Source organism: Gymnoscopelus microlampas (assembly GCF_963454915.1).
Source record: "Gymnoscopelus microlampas genome assembly, chromosome: 1".
NCBI classification, from domain to species: domain Eukaryota; kingdom Metazoa; phylum Chordata; class Actinopteri; order Myctophiformes; family Myctophidae; genus Gymnoscopelus; species Gymnoscopelus microlampas.
Genome location: NC_139962.1, coordinates 21,280,765 through 21,303,264, shown reverse-complemented (window position 1 = coordinate 21,303,264; position 22,500 = coordinate 21,280,765). Strand labels below are relative to the sequence as shown.

Below are 22,500 nucleotides of genomic sequence, written 5' to 3'. Positions count from 1 at the left end.
TCGATTAACTACCGTTAAGAAATTATCCGATTAAATCAAACAATTAACAATTAATTGAAAAATGTATTATTATTATTATTTTTTTTAATGTTCAGAACCCAAGATATGATGATTTGAAGATTTTCTGCTCCATTCACTTCTTGTTTAACTTACTGAAAAGGCTGTATCTCGGCTCCTTAGCACTTTTTTAGGATTTTTTTTTTAAATCTGAAATTAAGATTATCAGATAAAAAAAAAAAGCCGCTTATCAGTTAACTGGTTAATCGGTCGATAAGGTTATCAATTATCAATTAATGAATTGATCGATAATTTGCATCCCTAGTTCGCAACAAATAACGTTTTGAGTTATAATATTAGTTACTTTTCCCCCAAAAGTGCCTCGTGACACTTTGAACTGTGGGTCAAACTGTGGGCCGAGATATGATTTGCATGTTTGTGTAGCAGAGTGGCTCACAACCTCAGCCTGATGGCCAGAAAGTTTAATATCTCCCCGAAGCTATAGGGAATTAGAGCAGTGTTCCTATATAGCTTGAGGTACCGAATATAACATGGCGCCACTTCTCCATTGAACTCAATGGATGCAGCCGCCATGTTCTATTTGGTTTTGAATGGTGTTCTCGGGCTTGATTGAAAACATTGCACAGAAAAAAGCATTGATGGGCAGCTCAGGAAGTACTGAGCGTACATGTAGGTTTGCTCAGTTAGCTAGAACTCCAGTCTAACTTTCCCTGCAGTGAATAATAATAATAACTAGAAAAAGTGCTCCTCGGAGCACAGGTCTCCCCAATCAGGATGGAATAGGAAAATTGGACGGAACCATCTTGATCACTTGACTATAGAGATAATGTGTACCGATTTGCATGATGTTTGGACAAAATTTGTAGGACTAATATAAAAAAGAAAAGTGTTGAAAAAATCGGCCTCCTGGTGGCGCTATAATAGGGCAATGTTAAAAGGGTGGCATTTGTTCCTCAACGTAGTGCAAATGAGGGAGCAAAGTTTCACCGCAATCGGACACTGCGTTCATGATTTGCGGCATTTTGTTGAAAACGGGCCACTCCTCCAAACTTTAGATGTCAATCTTAGCCAATCAGGATGGAATATGAAAAACAGATCGGTCTTGATCACATGACTATAGAGATCATTTGTACCGATTTTGTGAAATTTTGATACAATCTGAAGGCATAATATCCAAAAATGTGTTTTACATAAGTCGGCCTCCTGGTGGCGCTATAAAAGGCAGATGTGAAAAAGGTTTGTCCTTGACATCTAGGGAGTGCGCATACAAAGTTTTACACAGATCTTTGCAGTTATAGGTAAAAACACAAATCGGCCTGTTATAGCGCCACCATGAGGCTGATTTGAAAAATTTCAAGTGGCATTTCTCGGCCTAGTGGGAATCTGTGTGCAACACTTCACGGAAATTGCATGCTGTGTTCATGATTTGAGGCATTTTGTTCAAAACTGAGTACTCCTGCAAACTTTGGAAGCCAATTTTAGTCAATCAGGGTGGATTATGAAAAATCTGAAAGATACGTTTTGTTTAATGACTATAGAGATACTGTGTACCGATTTACAGGATTTTTGGACAAAATATGTAGGAGTACTGTCCAAAAATGTGTTTTGCACAAATCGGCCTCCTGGTGGCGCTACAAAACTTGACTTAATCCTCTTTACCCCGTCGAGGGGCATAGGGCGTCCACCAGAGCTCTCCATCTCACTCTCTTCTGGGCCTGGGCTTTTGCTTCCTGCCAGCTCATTCCAATGTCCTTCAGATCTTGGAGAGTGGAACGTCTCCAGGTGTTTCTCGGCCTGCCCTGTTTCCTCTTCCCCTGTGGGTTGTAGTCCAGGGCCTGTCTTGTGGTGTTATTGGTGTCCTTTCTAAGGGTGTGGCCTATCCAGTTCCACTTTCTCCTTTTTATGGTGCTAACTATGCTGTCCTGTTTAGTGATCCTCCATAACTCCTCATTTGTGGTTTTGATGGGCCACCATAGCTTGAGGATGTACCGCAGGCATTTGTTAACAAACACCTGGAGCTTGTTTGTTAAGCCATCGGTGGTCTTCCATGTTTCGGAGCCATAGAGCAGGACGGTCTTCACGTTGGTGTTGAAGATCCGTAGCTTGGTGTTATTAGAGAGCCTGCTGTGCTTTGCTGATCCTGAGCTCTATGTCCCTGTCGGCTCCTCCATCCCTGCTGATGTTGCTCCCCAGGTAGGTGAAGTGTTCCACGTCTTCTATGTCCTCTCCTCTAAGTGTAACAGGGTCTTGTATTCTCGGATTTATCCTCATGGTCTTTGTTTTGCCGGTGTTGATGTTGAGCCCAAGCTGTCCGCTGTTTGTCTGCAGTCTGTCTGTCTTCTGTTGCATGTGGGTGTGGTTTTCAGAAAGTAATGCAAGGTCATCTGCGAAGTCCAGGTCCTCGAGCTGTGTAAACAAGGTCCACTGGATTCCTGTCCTTTGATCTTTAGTTGTTGTTCTCATTATCCAGTCAATGGCAATGAGGAAGATCAGAGGAGAGAGAAGACAGCCTTGCCGTACTCCTGTTGTGATGGCAAAGGTGTCTGACAGTTTGCCCTTGCTGATCACCCGGCCACTGAAATCCTGGTACATGTTCTTTATTAAATTGATGATTTTAGAGGGGAGGCCATAGTATCCAAGCAGTTTCCACAACACTTCCCTGTCTAGGCTATCGAAAGCTTTTTCAAAGTCCACAAAGTTTACATAGAGGGGGGTTTGCCACTCCACGCACTGCTCTATAATGATTCTCAGGGTTGCAATGTGATCTGTACACGATTTATCTTTCCTAAACCCAGCTTGCTCTTTTCTTAGCTGTTTGTCCAGGGCTGATTGTATCCTATCTAAAATAATCCTGCAGAAGACTTTGCTAGGGATAGACAATAGCATTATGCCTCTCCAGTTGCTGCACTCACTAAGGTTTCCTTTTTTAGGAAGGGTGACCATTAAACCGGTCTTCCACTCTGCTGGGATGACTTCCGTCTCCCAGATGTTGTTAAAAAGGTGGTACAAAACCTCAGTGGTTGCCTTTGGGTCAGCTTTCAGGATGTCAGGGGTGATGTTGTCAACTCCCGGAGCTTTTCCAGCCTTCAACTTTTTGATGGCTCTTGTTATTTCGTCCTTTGAGATCCTCCCACAATTGATCCTCAGGGTTTCGGTTGGAACCGTGGGGATCTCTGGTGTTACTTCTGGAGGAGGTCTGTTAAGGAGTTCATGGAAGTGTTCCCTCCAGCGTTCCAGCTGTTGGGTTTCCAGTGTGAGGAGTTGCCCCTCTTTGTTTTTGACTGGTCGGCTGATAGTCCTGTTCTTCCCCGCCAGTTGCCTTGTGATCCTGTAAAGGTCTTTCATGTTCCGCTGTCCAGCTGCTACCTCTGCCTCACATGCCAGGTCGTTGACATATTTCCTCTTGTCCCTTCTTGTCTTCTTTTTCACTACTCTGCTCTGTTGTTGGTATTCTCGTCTACACTGTTCCTTCTTTTCCCTATCAGGTTCCCTGTTGCACTTAGCTTTGAGGCCCCTTCTATCCTCTATGGCTTGCCATGTGTCATCCGCAATCCAGTCCTTTCTTTCATTCTTCCTATACCCCAGGACCTGTTCGCATGTTTCTATGAGGGATTTCTTACAGTTCCCCCATTCTCCCTCCACCTCGCCTGTTCCTGCTAGTGCTGCAAATCTGTTCTTCAGAGTCAGCCCTGCATCTTTTTTGACCTGGGGATGTCTTCATTTCCTGACATCAAACTTTCTCTGTGCCCTGTTTTCTGTTCTTGCCTTAGCAGCTAGCTTTAATCTAAACTCTCCTATCAGTAGGTGGTGGTCTGAGTCAATGTCAGCTCCTCTCTTTACCCTAACATCAAGGAGTAGCTTCCTCCATTTTCTTGCTATGGTTATGTGGTCGATCTGATTCTCTGTATTTAGATCGGGGGAAATCCACGTGGCTTTGTGTATGGGCTTGTGTGGAAATAAGCTTCCTCCGATGATCAGGTCATTGAAGGTGCAGAAGTCGGCGAACAGAGTTCCATTTTCGTTCACTTCTCCGAGACCTTCTTTTCCCATGATGCTTGTCCACTTGGTGTTGTCCGTTCCGACCTTAGCATTCATGTCTCCCAGAACTATTTGGATATCTCTATTTGGCGACTTCTGTGTTTGAGCTTGTAGTTGTTGGTAGAACTTCTCCTTTTCTTCATTTTCAGCCGAGTTTGTCGGTGCGTAGCACTGAATGATGGTGATATTTCGGCCCTTAGATGCAAATCTAGCCGTGATGATCCTTTCAGAGACTGGTTCCCATTCCAGGAGGCTTCTGGCAGCATCTTTCGAGAGAATTAAGCCCACACCATGCATATGTGGATCATCTTCTCTCTCCCTCCCTGAGTACAGAAACCGCTCTCCTGTGGCCGTGGTGACTTCCCCAAAGGTGTTCCATCTACATTCACTAACTCCTATTATACTAACCTTGTACCTTCTCATCTCCTTGGCTAGTTGTGCTAGCTTCCCTGCTTGATGTAAAGTTCTCACGTTCCAGCACCCTATTCTGGACTTGGACTTGAATTGTAGAAGGCTTTTCCTCCCTTGGGCTTCGCTATGGGTTTGGCCCAAGGGATTCATCCGTACCCTACTAGTAGGGTGGCTTTCTTGATTCAAGTGGGTATGGTTACTTCTGGTTTCAGATTCTGTAATCGTTTTTTTACGGCTGGGTGGGTGATTGGCCCAAGCAGTCGTGGAGTTGTCCTGTTAGTCCCCTTCCCACGCTTTAGTCCTCCAGGCAAAGGATTACAGCCCCATGCCACGTGGGGCCAGACATTACAAGCAGTGGGTCGTGTACAAGCCGTCCCGGCACGTCAAGCCCGGCCAACTCCTGCCACTGTATGATGAAGGCTCGAGTCCCAGCAGCACGGGACGGGCGCTACAAAAGGCCCATGTGAAAAATTGGGGGCAGAGCGATCTGCTGCGATCAAGCCAATGGTGCCAGAGATTAGCAGTTCACAGACACACACACACACACACACACACGGACGGACGGACGGACCGACGGACCGACGGACGGACAGGGGGTAAAACATACTCTCGCCATGCCTGTCGGCCTGGCGGAGACAATAATAGCTTGAATTTATATAGCGCCTTCCATGAACCTAGGGACACTTTACATCAAAAACAATGAACAACCAACAGACAAACACACAACCAAACAAAACAACAAACAACTACTTCCCATAAGCCTGAGAGAATAGGTGATGTCTTTTCAAGAGTAAAAGAGTCCAGTGTTGGAGCATGGCGAATCTCCATTGGGAGAGAGTTCCACAGGGTGGGGGCTGCCACACTGAAGGCTCTGTCCCCCATGGTGTTCGCTTGCTTGTTTGGGGATAAGGACTTATAGTATTCTCACTTACTTTAGTCATGAAAGACAATTACATCTCTGTGCCAACAATATTATGTGCGTCTCCCCTGATTCAGTTTCACGCACGGCAGCATTCTCACGCTGCAAACTCGCCTCGCTTGTAGATCGTTAATATAGAAATCTTTTATGTTTAGCTGTCCAGATGTCGGCAGTCGAAGGGACATAATCCATCTCTTTAAATGCTTTTTTCTGCTCAACTTACATCAAAGTGTATTCCTTGTATCGTCGCTCCGTAGGCCAACTGTGGAAAGTTTGGTTTCTATTCCGAATTAACCAGTATGATCTGGTCAGTAATTTGCAGTTGCACATGCCTCGGTCTATTGGGAGGGAACTACATGACCATTGTCCTGTGTTTCTGATGTACTTCTCTTAAGTGTCTCTTGTTGCATCTGTCTCAACAGTGCTTGCTCCAGAATTCCTCGACGGTTTCAATCATTATAATTGAAGGCAGTGATATTGAAAGCAATGTTTTGGGCACCTTCTGTTGTCGGGCAACAGTGTGCAAACGTTGCCTCAGCATTGTGGCTTTAATCAGTTCTCCACATGCTTTTGACGCATTGGGGATATTTTCACAGGTTCTTTGAACATTTCCTACTTACCTTGCCCACCAGAAAAACAAAAACAAATCCCCTGTGTATCACCAGCCTTGTACCTTGCATTTAATGTTGTAAACTCCTCCAGATGGGATATGTGGTTGCATTTTATGATGCCACTAGCTGTAACTCTGCTGTCACAAAGCTCATATAACTCAGTTCACTTTCCAGTCTATAAAAACCCCATGAATTATATTGAGGTAGAGGAGGAGAGGTGAGATGAAGATGACTTGATCAAATCAACCAATGGGAAAATATGAGAAGAGAGGAGAGAAAAAACATACCCCTCTCAGACTGACAAAACGTATGTTTCTCTCTGAAGTCTGTCTCACTTTCTAATGATTATCCTCTCCCTTTCTCTCTCTGTATGTTTCTTTTATACACGTTTCTGTGTGTATACATGTATGCATGTGTGCGTGTGTGTGTGTGTGTGTGTGTGTGTGTGTGTGTGTGTGTGTGTGTGTGTGTGTGCGTGCGTGCGTGCGTGCGTGCGTGCGTGCGTGCGTGCGTGCGTGCGTGCGTGTGTGTGTGCGTGTTCCTATCTCTTCATAAGCTGAGCAAGCAGACCGTGCTGTCAAAGCAGATTCACCTGAAGGGAGTGGAACCAGTGAAGGGAGTGCTGTTATCTTACGTCATAACGGACCTCCGCATCCCGGTGTCCTACGAGGTCCGTCTGGCCCCCATCACCACCTACAGCACTGGAGACTACATAACTCGCATCATCCAGTACTCCGAACGTGCGTCACACTCCAGCCATGTTAATTCTTTCATTGATTATTTTATATTGTCACTCTCTGACTCACCTCCTATTGCATCATTTGTTATGAAATACGGTTGATAGAGATAGACTTAGATACATGCATGCTTAAATAGGCCTAGATAATGATTTGTGCATTAGTAGACATAGTAGTATACTGAGATGCAGTATATCTATATATCATACCATATTCTTATCATGAGGACACGGCTACTAATATACAGTATACCATAACATACTCAGACATGGCATGGCAGGGCTTAATTTCTTTAATAAAATCTCACATTGTACTCACATGATAGCTTGCTACAGTTCATGGTTTGACAGTATTTGCCAAAACCTTCGTTAGCTTGTATCTTTTTTGCTAGGTGAATAAGCAAAAGAAAGTATTGAAATTGGTGGAGAGTAGCATGGTCTGCAAATGTATTCAATTGCTAACAACCTCAGAAAAATTAAGAGCCATTATGTTTTAGGGTGGATCTTCATGCTATGATTCAAGATAAATATTAGTATACTATTATTATTTTATGAGTTTGTGTAACTGCTCATCATTGGCTCCATTTACACCTGGCATTTTATGTGACTTGTATCCAGATTGTTTCTGGATGTAATTTATCCACATAACTTTACTTTATGCCTGTCATCAAATATGTGTCTCCAGTTGCCAGATGGCATCTCCGCAACGTTCAAACGTCCTCCAGAGGGCGTTTAAACAGTTGGATTTCAATCTATTCCCTGGTATATTTACACCTGAGTTTTTATGCAAATAAGCGCATTCAGATTGATATCCAATAACCCCACATGTATTTTAAAGCCAGGTGTAAACGGGGTAATCATGCTGCTATGTGAGTGATAACCATAGCTGTGTCTCATTGTTTTCTTACAGCCTACACATACCCAAGACCCTCAGGTGAGAACCCTCTATGTCTTTCCTTGCTGTCTCTACTCTCTCCCCGCCCACATGTATTCTCTCTGTCTGTTTCACACTATTTGGTTTTCCTTTGATTTGGTGAAGAATTAGAGGATGGTGGAGTTTAGAAAGTAGAGTGGTCGTCTTGGAACCGTACGTTCCCCGGTTTGATCCCTGACTCCTCCTAGCTTCGTGTTGAAGTATCCTTGAGCAAGACACTGCTCTCAATGAACACATTGGTGACTTGTATGGATGCCTGCCCTCCACCCTCCATCATGTGATTGTAACGCTCATTATAAAGCATTTTGGTTAAAGGCGACATAGAAATGAAGACCATTCACCATTTAATTAAGGCGAGTTTGTGACAGTGAGGGCAAAGTCAGCCAAAGGTCATCAAGACAAAGGTTGGCATGGTAACACTCTGTGCTCTTTAATGAATTAGAAGCTGGGGCGAGGTGGTCATGGGAACCACGTTTCAAGAGTTGAAATGGCACAGGAGGTTTGTTGTGATTGGAGGATGAAGGATTGTTTGTTTGTTTGTTAGGCAAGGTTAATGGCCCAGGGCTTTTAACATTAATGGGCCAATGGACAGCTCATCACAGTGGTAGTCATTTGAATACTCAAATAGCTCCTCCTCCTCAATCGAAATTATGACATTTCATCCCACACTGCTTTTACCTCTCTGCTTCGATTCCTCCCCCTCACACAGCTCCCCATCTATCATGCTCACTCACTTTCTCTCATATTCTCCCTCAAGCATAATGTTTTTCTACCTTCTGTGTGTCTCGCTCTCTCTGCCTGTGTCCCAGTCCCAATGTCATCTTGTCTTTGTTTTGTTCATTACGAGACACATGTTGTGTCTTTGGCATGACTGACGTCCTGCTCTGCCAAGGTAAAGCAATTAAACAACGGCAGATTGGACCAGACCGGGAAAACAACAGTGTAAATCAAACACAACAGAAGCAAAGATGCAGGATCCGTCCATGTTGTCAGTGAGGGGAGTCTAGGGGAGTCTCGCCCAGAATGTGTGGGCTTGGACCCCGTGTCGAACTCGGACCCAGTGCAAAGCCTGGTTCCATAGCATTTAGGCCCACTGTTAAACTTGGACTCTACCGTCCGGAATTAATTGTTTTGCCTCAAATTTTTAATATATATTTTTTATTTTATATTTCAAATGTTCTGCCTGTGTTTTAATTGTACTGGTACAGGTCAATAACTAATTGCACTTCGATTTTAAATTAGGGTTATGGTTGTTGATTTGTCTGATGAGTACTACATAAAAAAATGACATTAAAAAAGAAGTCCTGAAATGTATCACACACATTGGACAGGCAACTGTCAATGTACACACACTACAGTACAGACTAAATATATCACACTGAGGGTTAACATTTAAATAAGCAATACATCAGAATAATGATTACCAGTAAGTCTATTTAATCTACATGATAAAACCGGCAGACAGTAGTGTTTTTTTCTTTGTTGATGTTCAGCATAATTGGAGGCTCATTACGTGACACAGCTGCTGTTGCTGATTTTCCTGTCAAAAACACAGGGGGGCAGCAAAGAGGAAATGTACTGAACTTCTCATGCGGTTTAGGGAACAACTTTGTGTGACAAGTCTAACAGAAACCTCATGTCTCACTCATTTCATATTGTTTTCTCTCTTTCTTCACCTCAATGTTGCTACCGTGCCGATCACTCACTCACACACACACACACACACACACACACACACACACACACGCACACACACACGCACGCACGCACACACACGCACACACACACAACAGACCGCATGTGCGGCTTCGAGGACGAACGGATCTGTGGTTTCTACCAGGACACAAGTGACACGTTTGATTGGACGAGGCAGAACAGCCTGACCCAGAATCCCAAGCGATCACCCAATACCGGTCCAGAGACGGACCGCAGTGGAACCAAGGAGGGTGAGCAGACTGGAGGCACATGCTGTCTTTACATTATGTCTGAATTATTATGTTATACAATGTGAGCAGACTGAAGGCACATGTTGTCTTCACATTATGTTTGAATTATTATGTTAAGCATGTTAATTTGAAGCCACAATCCGGGAGTTATTTTAATGAATAAAACTTTATTTGAACGTAACATGTACACTGAATATTTATTTCTGACTCCAGGTTATTACATGCACATTTACATTTATTCCAGGTTACTACATTATGTACATGTTTATTCCAGGTTACTACATGTACATGTATATTTATTCCCGGTTACTACATATATATGTACATGTTTATTCCAGGTTACTACATGTACATGTATATTTATTCCAGGTTACTACATATACATGTACATGTTTATTCCAGGTTACTACATGTACATGTATATTTATTCCAGGTTACTACATATACATGTACATGTTTATTCCAGGTTACTACATGTACATGTATATTTATTGCAGGTTACTACATGTACATGTACATTTATTCCAGGTTACTTCATGTACATGTAAATGCATTGCAGGTTACTACATGTACATTGAAGCGTCACGGCCCAGAGCAGCAGGTGACAAGGCGCGCCTGGTGTCCCCTTTCTTCAACGTATCGTCAGAGAGAGGTCCCAAAGGATCAGCCAGGGTACCGTACTGCGTCTCCTTCTTCTACCACATGAAGGGCAAACACATCGGTGAGTAGATGCCAATCAGACAAGAAACAAATCTTACTCCGATTGGCCAAAGAGGGGTGCTATCCGTTGAGAATTCTAACTTTGAACAGGCACGTCTCATGCCCTGTCACCTCTGTGACCTCCAATCATGACCTTGGCTTGGAGAGCTTGTTACATAGAACTTGCTTGGTGTGATTGTATCTGTAAGAGATAAAGGAGGCAAACAGTATGTTTGTTTGTTCTGCCAGTGTGCGTGCGTGTGTGAGGTTGGATGAAGGGTGGGGCAGTGGGTGGGTGTGATTTACGACACTGGTGAAATTATGTGGGTTATTTGAAGGGCTGTTCATCATATGACAACTTTATCCACTGTATACAAAGTACACACACACACACACACACACACACACACACACACACACACACACACACACACACACACACACACACACACACACACACACACACACACACACACACACACACACACAGACGCACAGTGTTGATTTGAAGCATTAAAGGTTCCACTGCAGGCATGTGCTCCTCGTTTCACCTCCTGTGTCTCCTTAGGAGATAGTGGGGCAGGAAAGGCCATGTCATTTCTGTGTGTGTTCTATCCTTGCTGCCCTTGCTATTTCCCTATCCTCAGTACATTCATATATTTCACTAATTCACTACTCTGCCCTTGCTCCATATGATCCTCCCTTCCCTGTTTATCCTTATACTTCCTTGTCTCTGTCCACTCTCTTTAACCTCTGTACTTCCTATCTGTAACCTTGCTACTTTCTACGGTCTCTCTAACCTCTTTACTTCCTATCTCAAACCTCCTTACTTCCTCTCTAACCTCCCTGCTTCCAATCTCTAAAGTCCATATCTATATATACAATTTGAATCCTGCGCCATGTCGGTTGTCTGTAACGTTGTATGTAGCCAGTGTGACGTAATCTGACATCACGCCAGTGTGACGTAATCTGACATCACGATGAGACGGTCGTCCCGAATATGGACACAACGCCAGTGTGACGTAATCTCACGACAGCATGACATCACGCATGACATCACATCCTACCTATAAATTCTAGGATGCCGTCAGATCGCACCAGTTCGACGGCTTCCATAGTGGGTTTTGGTCATTGGAGAGGTGATGCACGTCACCTCTTTCTGAAGTGGGTACTTTCAAAGCCTGCCGTGGATTTAGGAGAGCACAAAACTCTCTCTCACACTGTGAGGTGCCTGTAAGGTGGCACTGCAAAGTGAACGACGCGTCACGCTAGACGTTCGGGCCGCGTAGCGGCCCGAACTTCTAGTTGCCTTACAAAGCTGAAGTGCAGTAACTACACAAATAACTGATAAAAAAGGGGTGTTTCAATTGGCAATTGGCATTTCCAGATGGGTTATTTATTGGTATACAAGTGATATTGCACTAATTGTATTGTAGATTATATAGTGTTCCTAGCCTGGTTCCAGCCCATAGACCCCGCCCACTCTCTGAGTGAGCTCCTCTTGGTCTGGCATTATAATGTCAGCCTATGGCTTTTCGCGATCGAAGAGATACCTGACAAATCAGAGTCGGAGGTGGGAGTGGTCTAACGACAAGCCAATCAGTGAATATCTGCTAAAACAAGCTGTACGATGACGTCAGATGTAGGCGGAATCGTGAATCTCTTGTGATTGGTTTAGGGAAATTCGAATCCCCTCCCTCTGGTAATCGCGGACACTGCAGCCAATGTCAGACTGAAGCTCCACGCAGCTTCTGTCTGATAATCAGGCTATAGTGTTCCCTATGTAATGTTATGTAAATGTATTCCACTGTTTGTCTGTCTGTTTTCTGATTTTATGTTTTTTGTGAGGACTGCGGATGAAAACTGGCATCTTTACTAAATCCGGTGTATTTACGTCCATGTGACGTCCATTAATATGCATTGTCCTGTCCAAATAAACAAATAAAGTAAAAAGTAAAGTATATCTGTTCATGAGGTATTTGTTTATCCCCCAAAATCATGAAGGCTGATTTATGTCTTATTGCAATTTGGCTTTGAAGGGCAGCATGCATACTTCCTCTCTATACTCCCGACTTCCTATCCGAGCTACTTCTGTGATGTAGCCTACCGGTCAGGCGAGGCGTCATTATCATTCACGACTGGCTCACACTAAATCCAACACACTCAATTTACACTGTTGTTCTGGTGTCTGTTCCAATCTGCTCTTCTCTTAATTGCCTCACCCTGGCAGAGGCACTCTGCACTTCTTCCAGAGACACACTGCATGACTCTTAATGAAGAATACCGAGCAGATATATGAGAGAGAGAGAGAGAGAGAGAGAGAGAGAGAGAGAGAGAGAGAGAGAGAGAGAGAGAGAGAGAGAGAGAGAGAGAGAGAGAGAGAGAGAGAGAGCTGGTAGTACACAGGGAGTACGCAGGGAGTGGCGAAGGGAGTCAGAGAATGTTGAACGTGGCTGTTCTCAAAACCTAATTGGACTTGATACCCGACCAGGGATGCAAACAACACACCCCACTCAGCGAGCTCCACAGAAGGAGCCCTGTGTAAGTGGCATCCTCTGTATATCTATTATTGTATTAGTGATGTTGTTGATATGTAATGTATTGTCTTACTGTCATGACGATGACTTGAGTACAATAGACCACAATGGAAACACGCCTCCCTGGGTCTTTTTGTGTTATATTTTTGTCTTTTTTTTTGTTACTGTATTGCTGTACTGTGTACAAAACTGCTGATAAAGTATTCAGTAGTCAAAAAAAAATGTAAAAGGAAAAAAACAAACACATGATGCAGCACTGCCTTGTTCGCCCTCTACTACCCAACCTGTGCAGCTTAAAACATCTCACAGAGTTCAATAATAATGAATGTGTGAGCAAAGAAATGGGAAACTGTTATAACCAACATGCTTCAAAGACACAAAAAGAAGACAAAGCTTGTTCCACAGCCAGAAAATGTGTCTAACATCCACAATCTCTTTCATAGTTGGTATAGAAGTATGTGAGTTCTTATCTTGTTCTGTTGCTGCAGTCATTAAGTCACTCTGAACAAGAGCCTGTGCCTCATGCTTTCAAGGTAACATGTAAACAAAAAATGCTGCAGCACAAAAGTTGTTTCCAAGGTCAGTTTTCTGTTTGTGATGAAAAAACAACAACAACAACCACTAGCTTTAGCAAAAGTCCAACCCGTGTGTGCGTATCACCGCTGTCTTCCCCACTTGTGGCCGTCAGAGACAAGGTCCTGATAGAGTTGTCCCCAGTCCTCTGTGACTCTGACACTCACTGTGAGTGACATTCTCTGCATTTGTTCAGAACAATCAATACAGCACTTATCAACGTACCCTTTTCTCTGTCAGAGACACAGGGAGAGGGAGAGAGAGAGAGAGAGAGAGAGAGAGAGAGAGAGAGAGAGAGAGAGAGAGAGGGGGGGGGGGGGGTGATTGAGTGGTGAGTGAGTTAGTGGTGAGAGGGTTTGGTAAGGTAATGCAGTATTTTTTTGGGGGGGAAGCCTTAAACAAAATGTCTGATGTGAGAATATGGCCAATGAGAGAAACATTTTAATTTAAGTTTTAGATTGTTGTCCTGTACTATAAAGTTACTGTACTGTGAACTAGGCTGTATGATAAGTTATATTAGTAATATTTCACTGTGAGCAATAGTTTTGGGCACACCTACACACAGCTACTGTGTGCACCATCAGTCAGTAGAGAACAATACGCAGCACCACACATTATTTGTAGTGAAATATGAATTGCTTTAGGTCCCCATCTGGTAACCTTCCTTTATCATAATTTTACAAGACAAAACAGATGGTACAACTGATCCAAATGAAACTACTACTTTTACAGATAAATCTAATTTTGCCTATGTGAATCATTTCTTAAGATGTACAGTTTACTGAGGGGAATGTAACTTTAACTTTGAAATGGATGAGGAGAGGAGAGGAGGTATTTTCTTTGAACTCATATAGCCTACAGTATATGATTTAAAATAAAATACAGCTCCTTCGATTTACAATATTATTATAAATCAAAGGATGGTGCTGCTGTCTAGATTACATTAGGTGTGTATTAATGAGTAAAATATTCAAAGTAAATGCACACTAACAGATGTCTTATGTTCACAGAGGTGATGTATGAGGGATATATAATGAGGACTAGGGGTGTGCCGATACACTAATTTCACCAAACGATACGATACGATATTTGGCTCACAACTTCGATACGATATCGATACGATACGATACGCACTTTTTTTATTATGAAAATATATGGGGGAGGAAAAAAGTAAATGCAAACAAATAATTCTGTTTTTGCATTATTCATACATGCAAACTTGTAGCTTTTTCAGCTACAATAGCCGTTTTCAATCCAAATAGGGCAATAGTGTGACACCTGACCCGAAAAAAAAACAACATGTTGTCACCCTTTTCACCTCGGGGATGTTTGCATGCCTGATTATAATGATTGTAAAAGAAAGAAAAAAGAAAAAAAAGAAAAAATTCAAAACAATATTTCCCCCCCCCAAAACGATACATATCGTCACGAAAACGTATCGCGATATATAGTGGGACGATAAATCGGCACACCCCTAATGAGGACAAACAAAAATTTCACAAGTGACAGGTCACACTGATAAAAGCTTGATAGCTTACACATAAGCCATATCTTTTATTGTACTGTTTTTGAACTGTCTGTATCTTTAAAGTATTTTCTTCATTCTTCTCTCTTTATAGTGCCTGCTAAACTGCCGACTGTCATTTCAGACGGGAAGCGGCCACCGCGCCTATGTAATTCATTTTCAATGAGAGGCGGGCGATTATTTGGGATCGCACGGAGAAGTTGAGGGCGGTGAGGCAGGCGGGCGCGGTCCCGTGAAATTCTCGCACTGGTGCTCGTTTGTGCACACGTGGGCGGGCGGCAAGAGCTCGATTGTGGTCAGCTTTTGTTTTCCCCGCACCGTGCAGGAGGACAAAACAGCAATGATAACGGCGTGATCCCCGCTGATCCAAGCCGTATCGCCCACGTCCACCGCTCCCCGTCTGTCACGACCTTTATCTGTAAAATCATTTCCATGGAGAGTAAGATAGATAGATAAATAAATACACAAACAAACAAACAACCAAACAACCAAACAAATAGTTGTAAGAACTGTCCCATAAACTCAATGCACATTAGATTCAGGCAGACTACATTTTTTTCCTATTCATTCCGTCAATATCCAATTCATCACTCAAACGCACGCACGCACGCACGCAAGCACGCACGCACACAATATATTTTAACAGAACTTGAGTCAGGAGTTAATTGATGCCAACCTGCTGCTTATTTACTGGTTTGGGGTCCATTACTCAGCAGCACATAAAGGACACACACACACACACACACACACACACACTGCACCCCCTGCCTTTGTATTAGTTTAAGACGCTGGTGGTTTGCTAATGTTCCAATTAGACGCTGGCTACGGTTCGTTAAGATGATGAATGATTAATTCTCACAGAGAGAGAGAGAGAGAGAGATGGAAGGAAATAGACATCGAATGAGAGAGATGGGACCTTTGTAGATCTTCAGGCTGCATATTGCATTGTTACTCATAACAATAAAATATGTATCCAATTTAAACACACCAACACTGTGTATGTGTGTGCGTGTGTGTGTGTGTGTGTGTGTGTGTGTGTGTGTGTGTGTGTGTGTGTGTGTGTGTTTGTTTGTTTTACAGGCATGCTGAACGTGCTGCTCAGAGTGAAAAGCATTGCGTCTGTAGACACGCTGACCTGGACCAAGTCTGGTGACCAAGGCCCCACCTGGAACAAAGCCTTGTTCAACATCAGCCCCAGCGGTCCATTCCAGGTAAGACCCGTTTTACTTCCCATACAATAAATGATGGATTCATCAAAGGCCAGACTACCTGTTTCGGTGTGTTATTGGCAAAAACATGAACATGGTATTGCAGAGAAACAAGTCAGAACAGCCAAGGCTGCTTTTGTTTATTTGTTGCCTTTTTTAAACTTCTTTTTTCTTTCTTTCTGTTTAGCAGTGCAGAAAGCGTGAATGGTAGGAATTAAAACATAATCAGATTTGCATCGAACCAATGTGACAGCCTCTGATGCAGTTGCATTGATTTAAGCGGGCTGATATGATGCAAATAGTTAGAAAACACATTCAAAAATCTAATTTAATTGTTTTGTCTGTGCATGTATAACAGTTTGATAATAAGTGAAGCCGCCTCCCCCTCACTTCTTGTAAACGTCCAACTCATGCATGCATTATAATGCATTATAAAGCCCATATAATCCATTATAGATAGCCTAATGACTTCATAGCAGGTATTACCGGTTATTCATTTATTTATATAATAGTTTGCATTTTCAATATTTGCCTGACAGGTATGAGAAACATTTGTTTCCCTTAAAATTCAACTAGTGTTACGTGGACATCACAATCTGAGTTAAATATAACAGATGTATAAAACTTAGACAAAGTAAAAGATGCACAACCCTATTGTGTGTGTTGATCAATCAGATTATCCTCTTTTGATGGAAAGTACTGGCAAGCGCTCATGGGTGTGTTGAGAAGCTATTTAAAGATAGTTCCTCTAACTAACAGATATCATTTCCCACATCCCACCAGCACCATAATTAGCAGCCTTACATGGAACCCTGATTGATTTTTAAAATAGACGATCTACAAGCTCACAACGTGGCGCATTGCGACACGTTGGGAGCTTGTAGATCGGCTAATTTCACCTTTTTTGAAAAAAAATACTTTGAAAGCTAAACGGAAAATGTTTTGGGTTTTATGCATAATCAATCAATGAAAAGTATAAACAAAGAGCTTGTGACTAAAATAACTAGGCCTACAGTACATGGGATCCATAAGTACTCATACATACATTGGCCCACCACTATCAAAAGGATGAAAATGCAATCAAGCTAAATGGCTTATTTCCATTCCAGTCATTTTACATGTGTGCGTGCGTGTATTGGGGCTGGGCGATATGGAAGTTATGGAGGTGACAATAAACTGATTCTTATATGAAGCGACGACATAATAATAATAACAATAATGCTAATCTATTGCCTGGTCTTAATGTGGACTGACTTAAGGTAGACCAGTAATTCTACACAGAGCTAATGCGACACCAACTCATAATAACCCCTGTTTCATCAAAGTCTCTACGGCATGCAGTCACGTTACTCATACCAATATCAAATATCTCCATTATGCAACTATAAAGTACAATGTTAGACACATTGTTGCTAATAGTAATGGATAAATGTTTCTTTGTTACTTCAACATTTAACACACAATTTCACATACATTATGGGTGGTTGGTAAGGAATATGCTATTATATTGGAAGGGCTCCTTGGGACCAAAAAGGTTCGGGACTACTGCTGTATACAGCACATAACCCAACGTCTGTTCATACTTTCACTGCACACATCCCCGGGTATGGACTAGTAAATAGTAATCTAGGATCATAGGTAAACTAAGAACCTATCATCAGTCTAACAGTAGAATATTCAAAAAATCGATAATCTGTACATTGAAACTATACACACTATAGGATGCCAGGTCTACAAATTTCCTGGCATCTGTCTACATAACATGTTATCTAAATGACATTTTAGCCTTTGCATAAGCCTGCAAGGTCGTCGAGGCTAGGGCAAGTGCTACCACTGCTAAGGTTGAGTCTGAAGCGGTGAGTCTTCAGATTACGGCAGAGGATTGGAAGTGAGTCTGCAGTTCTAATTGCAATGGGGAGTTCATTGCACAGTTTGGGGGCCAGAAGGGAGAAGAGTCTGGGACGTGAGGAGCGTTGCATGTCCCGGATGTTTTAGGGAAGGTTCTGCCAGCTTCCCTGTGTTAGCTGATCGGGAGTGAGTGGGAGGGATTGTAGGGTTGGATCAGGCTTTGAAGATATGGGGGTGCCATACCTTTGGTTGCTTTGTAGGCCGACATCAGTGTTTTGTAGTCTGTGTGGGCTGTAACTGGGAGCCAATGGAGGGAGCGGAGAAGGGGGGTGACATGTGAACATTTTGGCTGGTTGAAGACCAAGCGTGCTGCGGCAATCTGGATCATTTAGAGAGGCTTAGTTTTGATTGATGTCTGGATAAGGAGATGGGCTGACTCCTGGATGAGGAAGGGTTTGATCCGTCGAATGTTATAGTCTGAACCTATAGGAGGTGTGGGCTGTAACTGGGAGCCAATGGAGGGAGCGGAGAAGGGGGGTGACATGTGAACATTTTGGCTGGTTGAAGACCAAGCATGCTGCGGCAATCTGGATCATTTGGAGAGGCTTAGTTTTGATTGATGTCTGGATAAGGAGCTGGGCTGACTCCTGGATGAGGAAGGGTTTGATCCGTCGAATGTTATAGTGTGAACCTATAGGATCGAGTGACCGCTGCAATGTGTACCTTGAATGAGAGCTGACTGTCAAGGACTGTTTTTGGCAGTTGGAACCGCAGTCACTAGGGCGTTGTCTATGGTTGTCTGTGGAAATTAAGTCAGTTAGAGGTTCTACATTTTGGTTTATTTATATATTTTCGGTTAATTGCTCAGTCCTAGTGAGTATGAATGTGTGCGTGCAGACTCGCATGGGTCTCTTTAGGAAGATGAGGCCAGGAGGGATACATAGGAAATAGAAAATGCAGAGATATTTATTCATAATCATACAGCATGGTAGACCAAAGGTTTTCTTGTGTAGAAGATTGTGTTAGTTTGTTGATGGGTTGTGTACCAGGTTTTACAGCTGTTAACAGATGCGTTGACAACTAATTGTTTCATTTCAACATTTTGACAGGTAAACGCAGCTGAAGGTATTGATTTGAATTGTTTCATAGGTGTTACTGTATTGTACAGGAGCTGTCCATGTGAGGAGTTTCATCATGTCCAATACATCCAGGGAAAAAATACCTTTGATTGTATGACCTACAGTATAAGGTTCAAGAGTTATAGGCCAAAACGTGAAACGTCCCGTTATAGCGCCAACAATTAGCTGATTTAAAATAAAATATTGTGGCACAGGGTCTTCCTTGGCCTACAGACACATGGATAGGAGTGAAAACGTAGTCTCTGGCCTTCGGCTGACTGGCCTGGTTGGGACAATAACAACTCATTAAGTGTGACCAAATAAAGCATTCTTCTCTATAGGTCAAGCCTTATCCCAATCTACAGAACAGTGTGCTTTCTCTATCTCTGATCTAGTCTTCAGTTTACCTCAATTTACCTCTCATAAACCTTTTTGCCACTGACCAACTCTCTTAATTAAGTGACTTCCCTCGATGAAGATCTGAACTCCACCCCCCATAGCACGGTTTCACTGCTTTGAATTCAGAGTTCTACAAGGAATCATGGAATTGTTACAGGAGTTATGGGCTTTCTAGGACATCTGTTTCATATTGCGGCAATAAGGCACCTGAGGCCCACAGAACCAGGTAAAAGTTCTCAATGAACCAGAGGGCTTTAAGACTTTGTCACTTTTCAAGGTCCCTTCGACTTCAAGCCGCCATGAATCATACATGGGGTGACATTGCCCACCTCATTACAGACATCTAAAGATAACAAAACAGAGAAGTCACAGTAGAGAAAAGAGATTCATTTCCCTTCTCTTCTTCGAAAGCCGTTGGTTGAAGCATAACATTCCTCCAGCGCTTGTGTAAAGAAAGCATAACTAACCACACTAATAAAAAGAAAATTACAAACAGAATCATTAATTATGAATTATAAAAATATGATTGCTGCACATTAGGTAGCACTGCGGAATCTTAGCAGTAAACATCCATACAGTAAGAAGAGGATTATTTACTTCATCAAGATATGCTGATATCAAAGAATGAATTAAAAAAATATAACAATACAAACCAATGTGGAATTGTAATGCAGGTTAAGTAGACTTAAGCAGATGCCAACTGTTTGCAAGAAAAATAAATGCTCCTTGTTGTGCAATAATTGGCTACTTTGCAATGTATGAGGCAAAGACATCATTAGGACCAGTGTAATGCCAAAGAATAATGTGTAGTATAAGGGGCATGAGAATAATGTGTAGTATAAGGGGCATTATGGATATTCTTTGGACAATGTGGCTTGTGGTTTATTCAAAGCTCTCCACCAGAAACTGGTGGAGAGCCTACCTTTAGTTCCATACACATATCCCTCATCAAATCATGTGGATACATAAATAAATAAATAAATGAATAAATACTTCATAACGGGTAAAAAGACACATATTGCAAGCTCTAGAACCACTGTGACTTCACGTTATGGCAGGTTTCATAATAGCTAACAACAGTGAGTAAACCGAATGATACTACTCTGACAACATGGAAGTATGTCTATTTTAACCACATGAATCCTAGCGACCCTCTTCTGGGACGAACTTATGTAGGGGGCGGGGCCTTTAATCTTATAAGTCATATTTTTTCTGCAGGAAAATGAGGAGCTGTTTAGGCCTAGATTTAGGCTTAAATGGCTTCTCATAAACCCAAACATAAGCCTATTCTCGTTGGACGTTACACTAGTAGTCAAACAGACATAAAGCACTCTGCTGCCCCTTGTGTCTATCCTTCATATTGCTTCACAATGCTTTGTGACACTAACGTCACTCAAACCCCTAACAAGAGAGTGAGGTTGAAGTGGAAACATGGATGGGGATAACTGTACAGTTTGTCTCTTTCTTTCTCTTTCTCTCTTCCAAAACACACACCAGGCTCCTACCCCCTGCAGCAATTAGCCATGACAGCTCAATTAGCAGGCGTATTTATGAGCAGGGGAGGCCTCCTAGTTGTGTTGTAATGATGCCAGAATGATTCTGTGTGTGTGTGCGTGTGCATGTGCGTGTGCGTGTGCGTGTGCGTGTGCGTGCGTGTGTGTGTGTGTGTTTTCTGGGAAATGCAGTCCATGATGGATGAAGGCTGGAGGCCTGCATGTGCACTTAATTAACGATGCCTCCGCAACATTTAACAGCTCTAGCTGTTTTAAAGAGAACATTTGGCCTGCAACTAAGACATAATGTTAACACACAGCTCTGGTAACTAAGACATAACATTAACTAGGCCAATCAGTGTCATATTACTTTTCCATATTCAGATAATTTTTTTCTGAATTAATTACTGCAGAGCAATCGTCTCTCTAGGCTATGGGATATGCGTCCCACAAGTCTATGGACCAGAACTAACCAATCGGCTGCAAGCTGTCCATCCAGTTTATGAACACTCTGGGATGTACAACAGCCGATTACAGACTCCTGTCCCTCCGGCACAAACTAAGGCTGCAGACTGAAACACCAACTTGCAGTGGTGGATAAGGTACTGAAATAGGGCCTAATCTCTCAAGAACAGATTCTGCTCTGCGTTGGAATCTGTCGTGAAGGTTCGTCATAACGTGTACACACTGGCCTACAAGTGGGCGTGCCTTCAGATCAGGAAGCAGGCCGCGCTTTACCCAATCAAATGTAGTGGGCGGGATTCACGTGTCCGTCGATCCAGTTCTTTGCCGGTTCGGCATCGTAGTTACAGTGTTCAGTTGAATTATTCCTAGCTAGTAATAGGTTCTTCTTCCAGTGTATCCTTAGTTTTTGAAGTTCCTTATGTATTGTTCCAAGTTTCCTCATGTTGGTTTTCTAATAAACCTCCTGCATTTGGACTGCTCTGCCTTGGCCTGTCTGTCACACCCTCCTTAACTCGCACATGACAAGTCATGCCTAATTCCCTATACACCAGCACTCGTTATGACCGGTCACAACAATTGTGCTTTGTGTGGACATGCCCAGGTCGACATATGTTAAGGTCCACTGTTGCACCATTTTAGTCCACATGGATCCCAGTGCAGTCGCAATCTGGACTGTGAATTGGCCATTAGGCTATAACAAATATGATGTCATGTTTTTCTTAGTGATGACACTATGCTGCACAACTTCACAAAGTGTTCACTGTCCAAACATTTGTCTTGGTTGTTACGGATGCACCATAATGATGTAATGACAGGCCTTTTTTTTATAGCCCTTCCCCCTGTTGTCCTGTACATTTTAATATGCACGCACAACCCAACAGCATTGCCATCAAATGCCCAAGACAGACTGAAAGATGGATGGCGATTTGCACTGTTCTGAGTGCACCATTCTAGTCTCTCTATCATTATCATCCCCTTGAACTACTGTATCTCTCTATCTCCACCTGTTTCTTATAACATAT

General features: G+C 42.7%; 1 protein-coding gene across 1 annotated transcript in view; it reads left to right on the top strand.

Moving 5' to 3' along the window:
* Positions 1-22,500, top strand: part of LOC311043077 (MAM domain-containing glycosylphosphatidylinositol anchor protein 1-like) — a gene marked incomplete at its 3' end in the record, with an annotated part of 180,149 nt that overhangs the window by 146,519 nt on the left and 11,130 nt on the right. Inside the window, exons 11-15 of the mRNA XM_084054237.1 lie at positions 6,557-6,737; positions 7,644-7,667; positions 9,461-9,613; positions 10,173-10,334; positions 16,028-16,158. Coding sequence (XP_083910363.1) covers positions 6,557-6,737; positions 7,644-7,667; positions 9,461-9,613; positions 10,173-10,334; positions 16,028-16,158 — 651 coding nt within the window. The remainder of the gene's footprint in view (positions 1-6,556; positions 6,738-7,643; positions 7,668-9,460; positions 9,614-10,172; positions 10,335-16,027; positions 16,159-22,500) is intronic.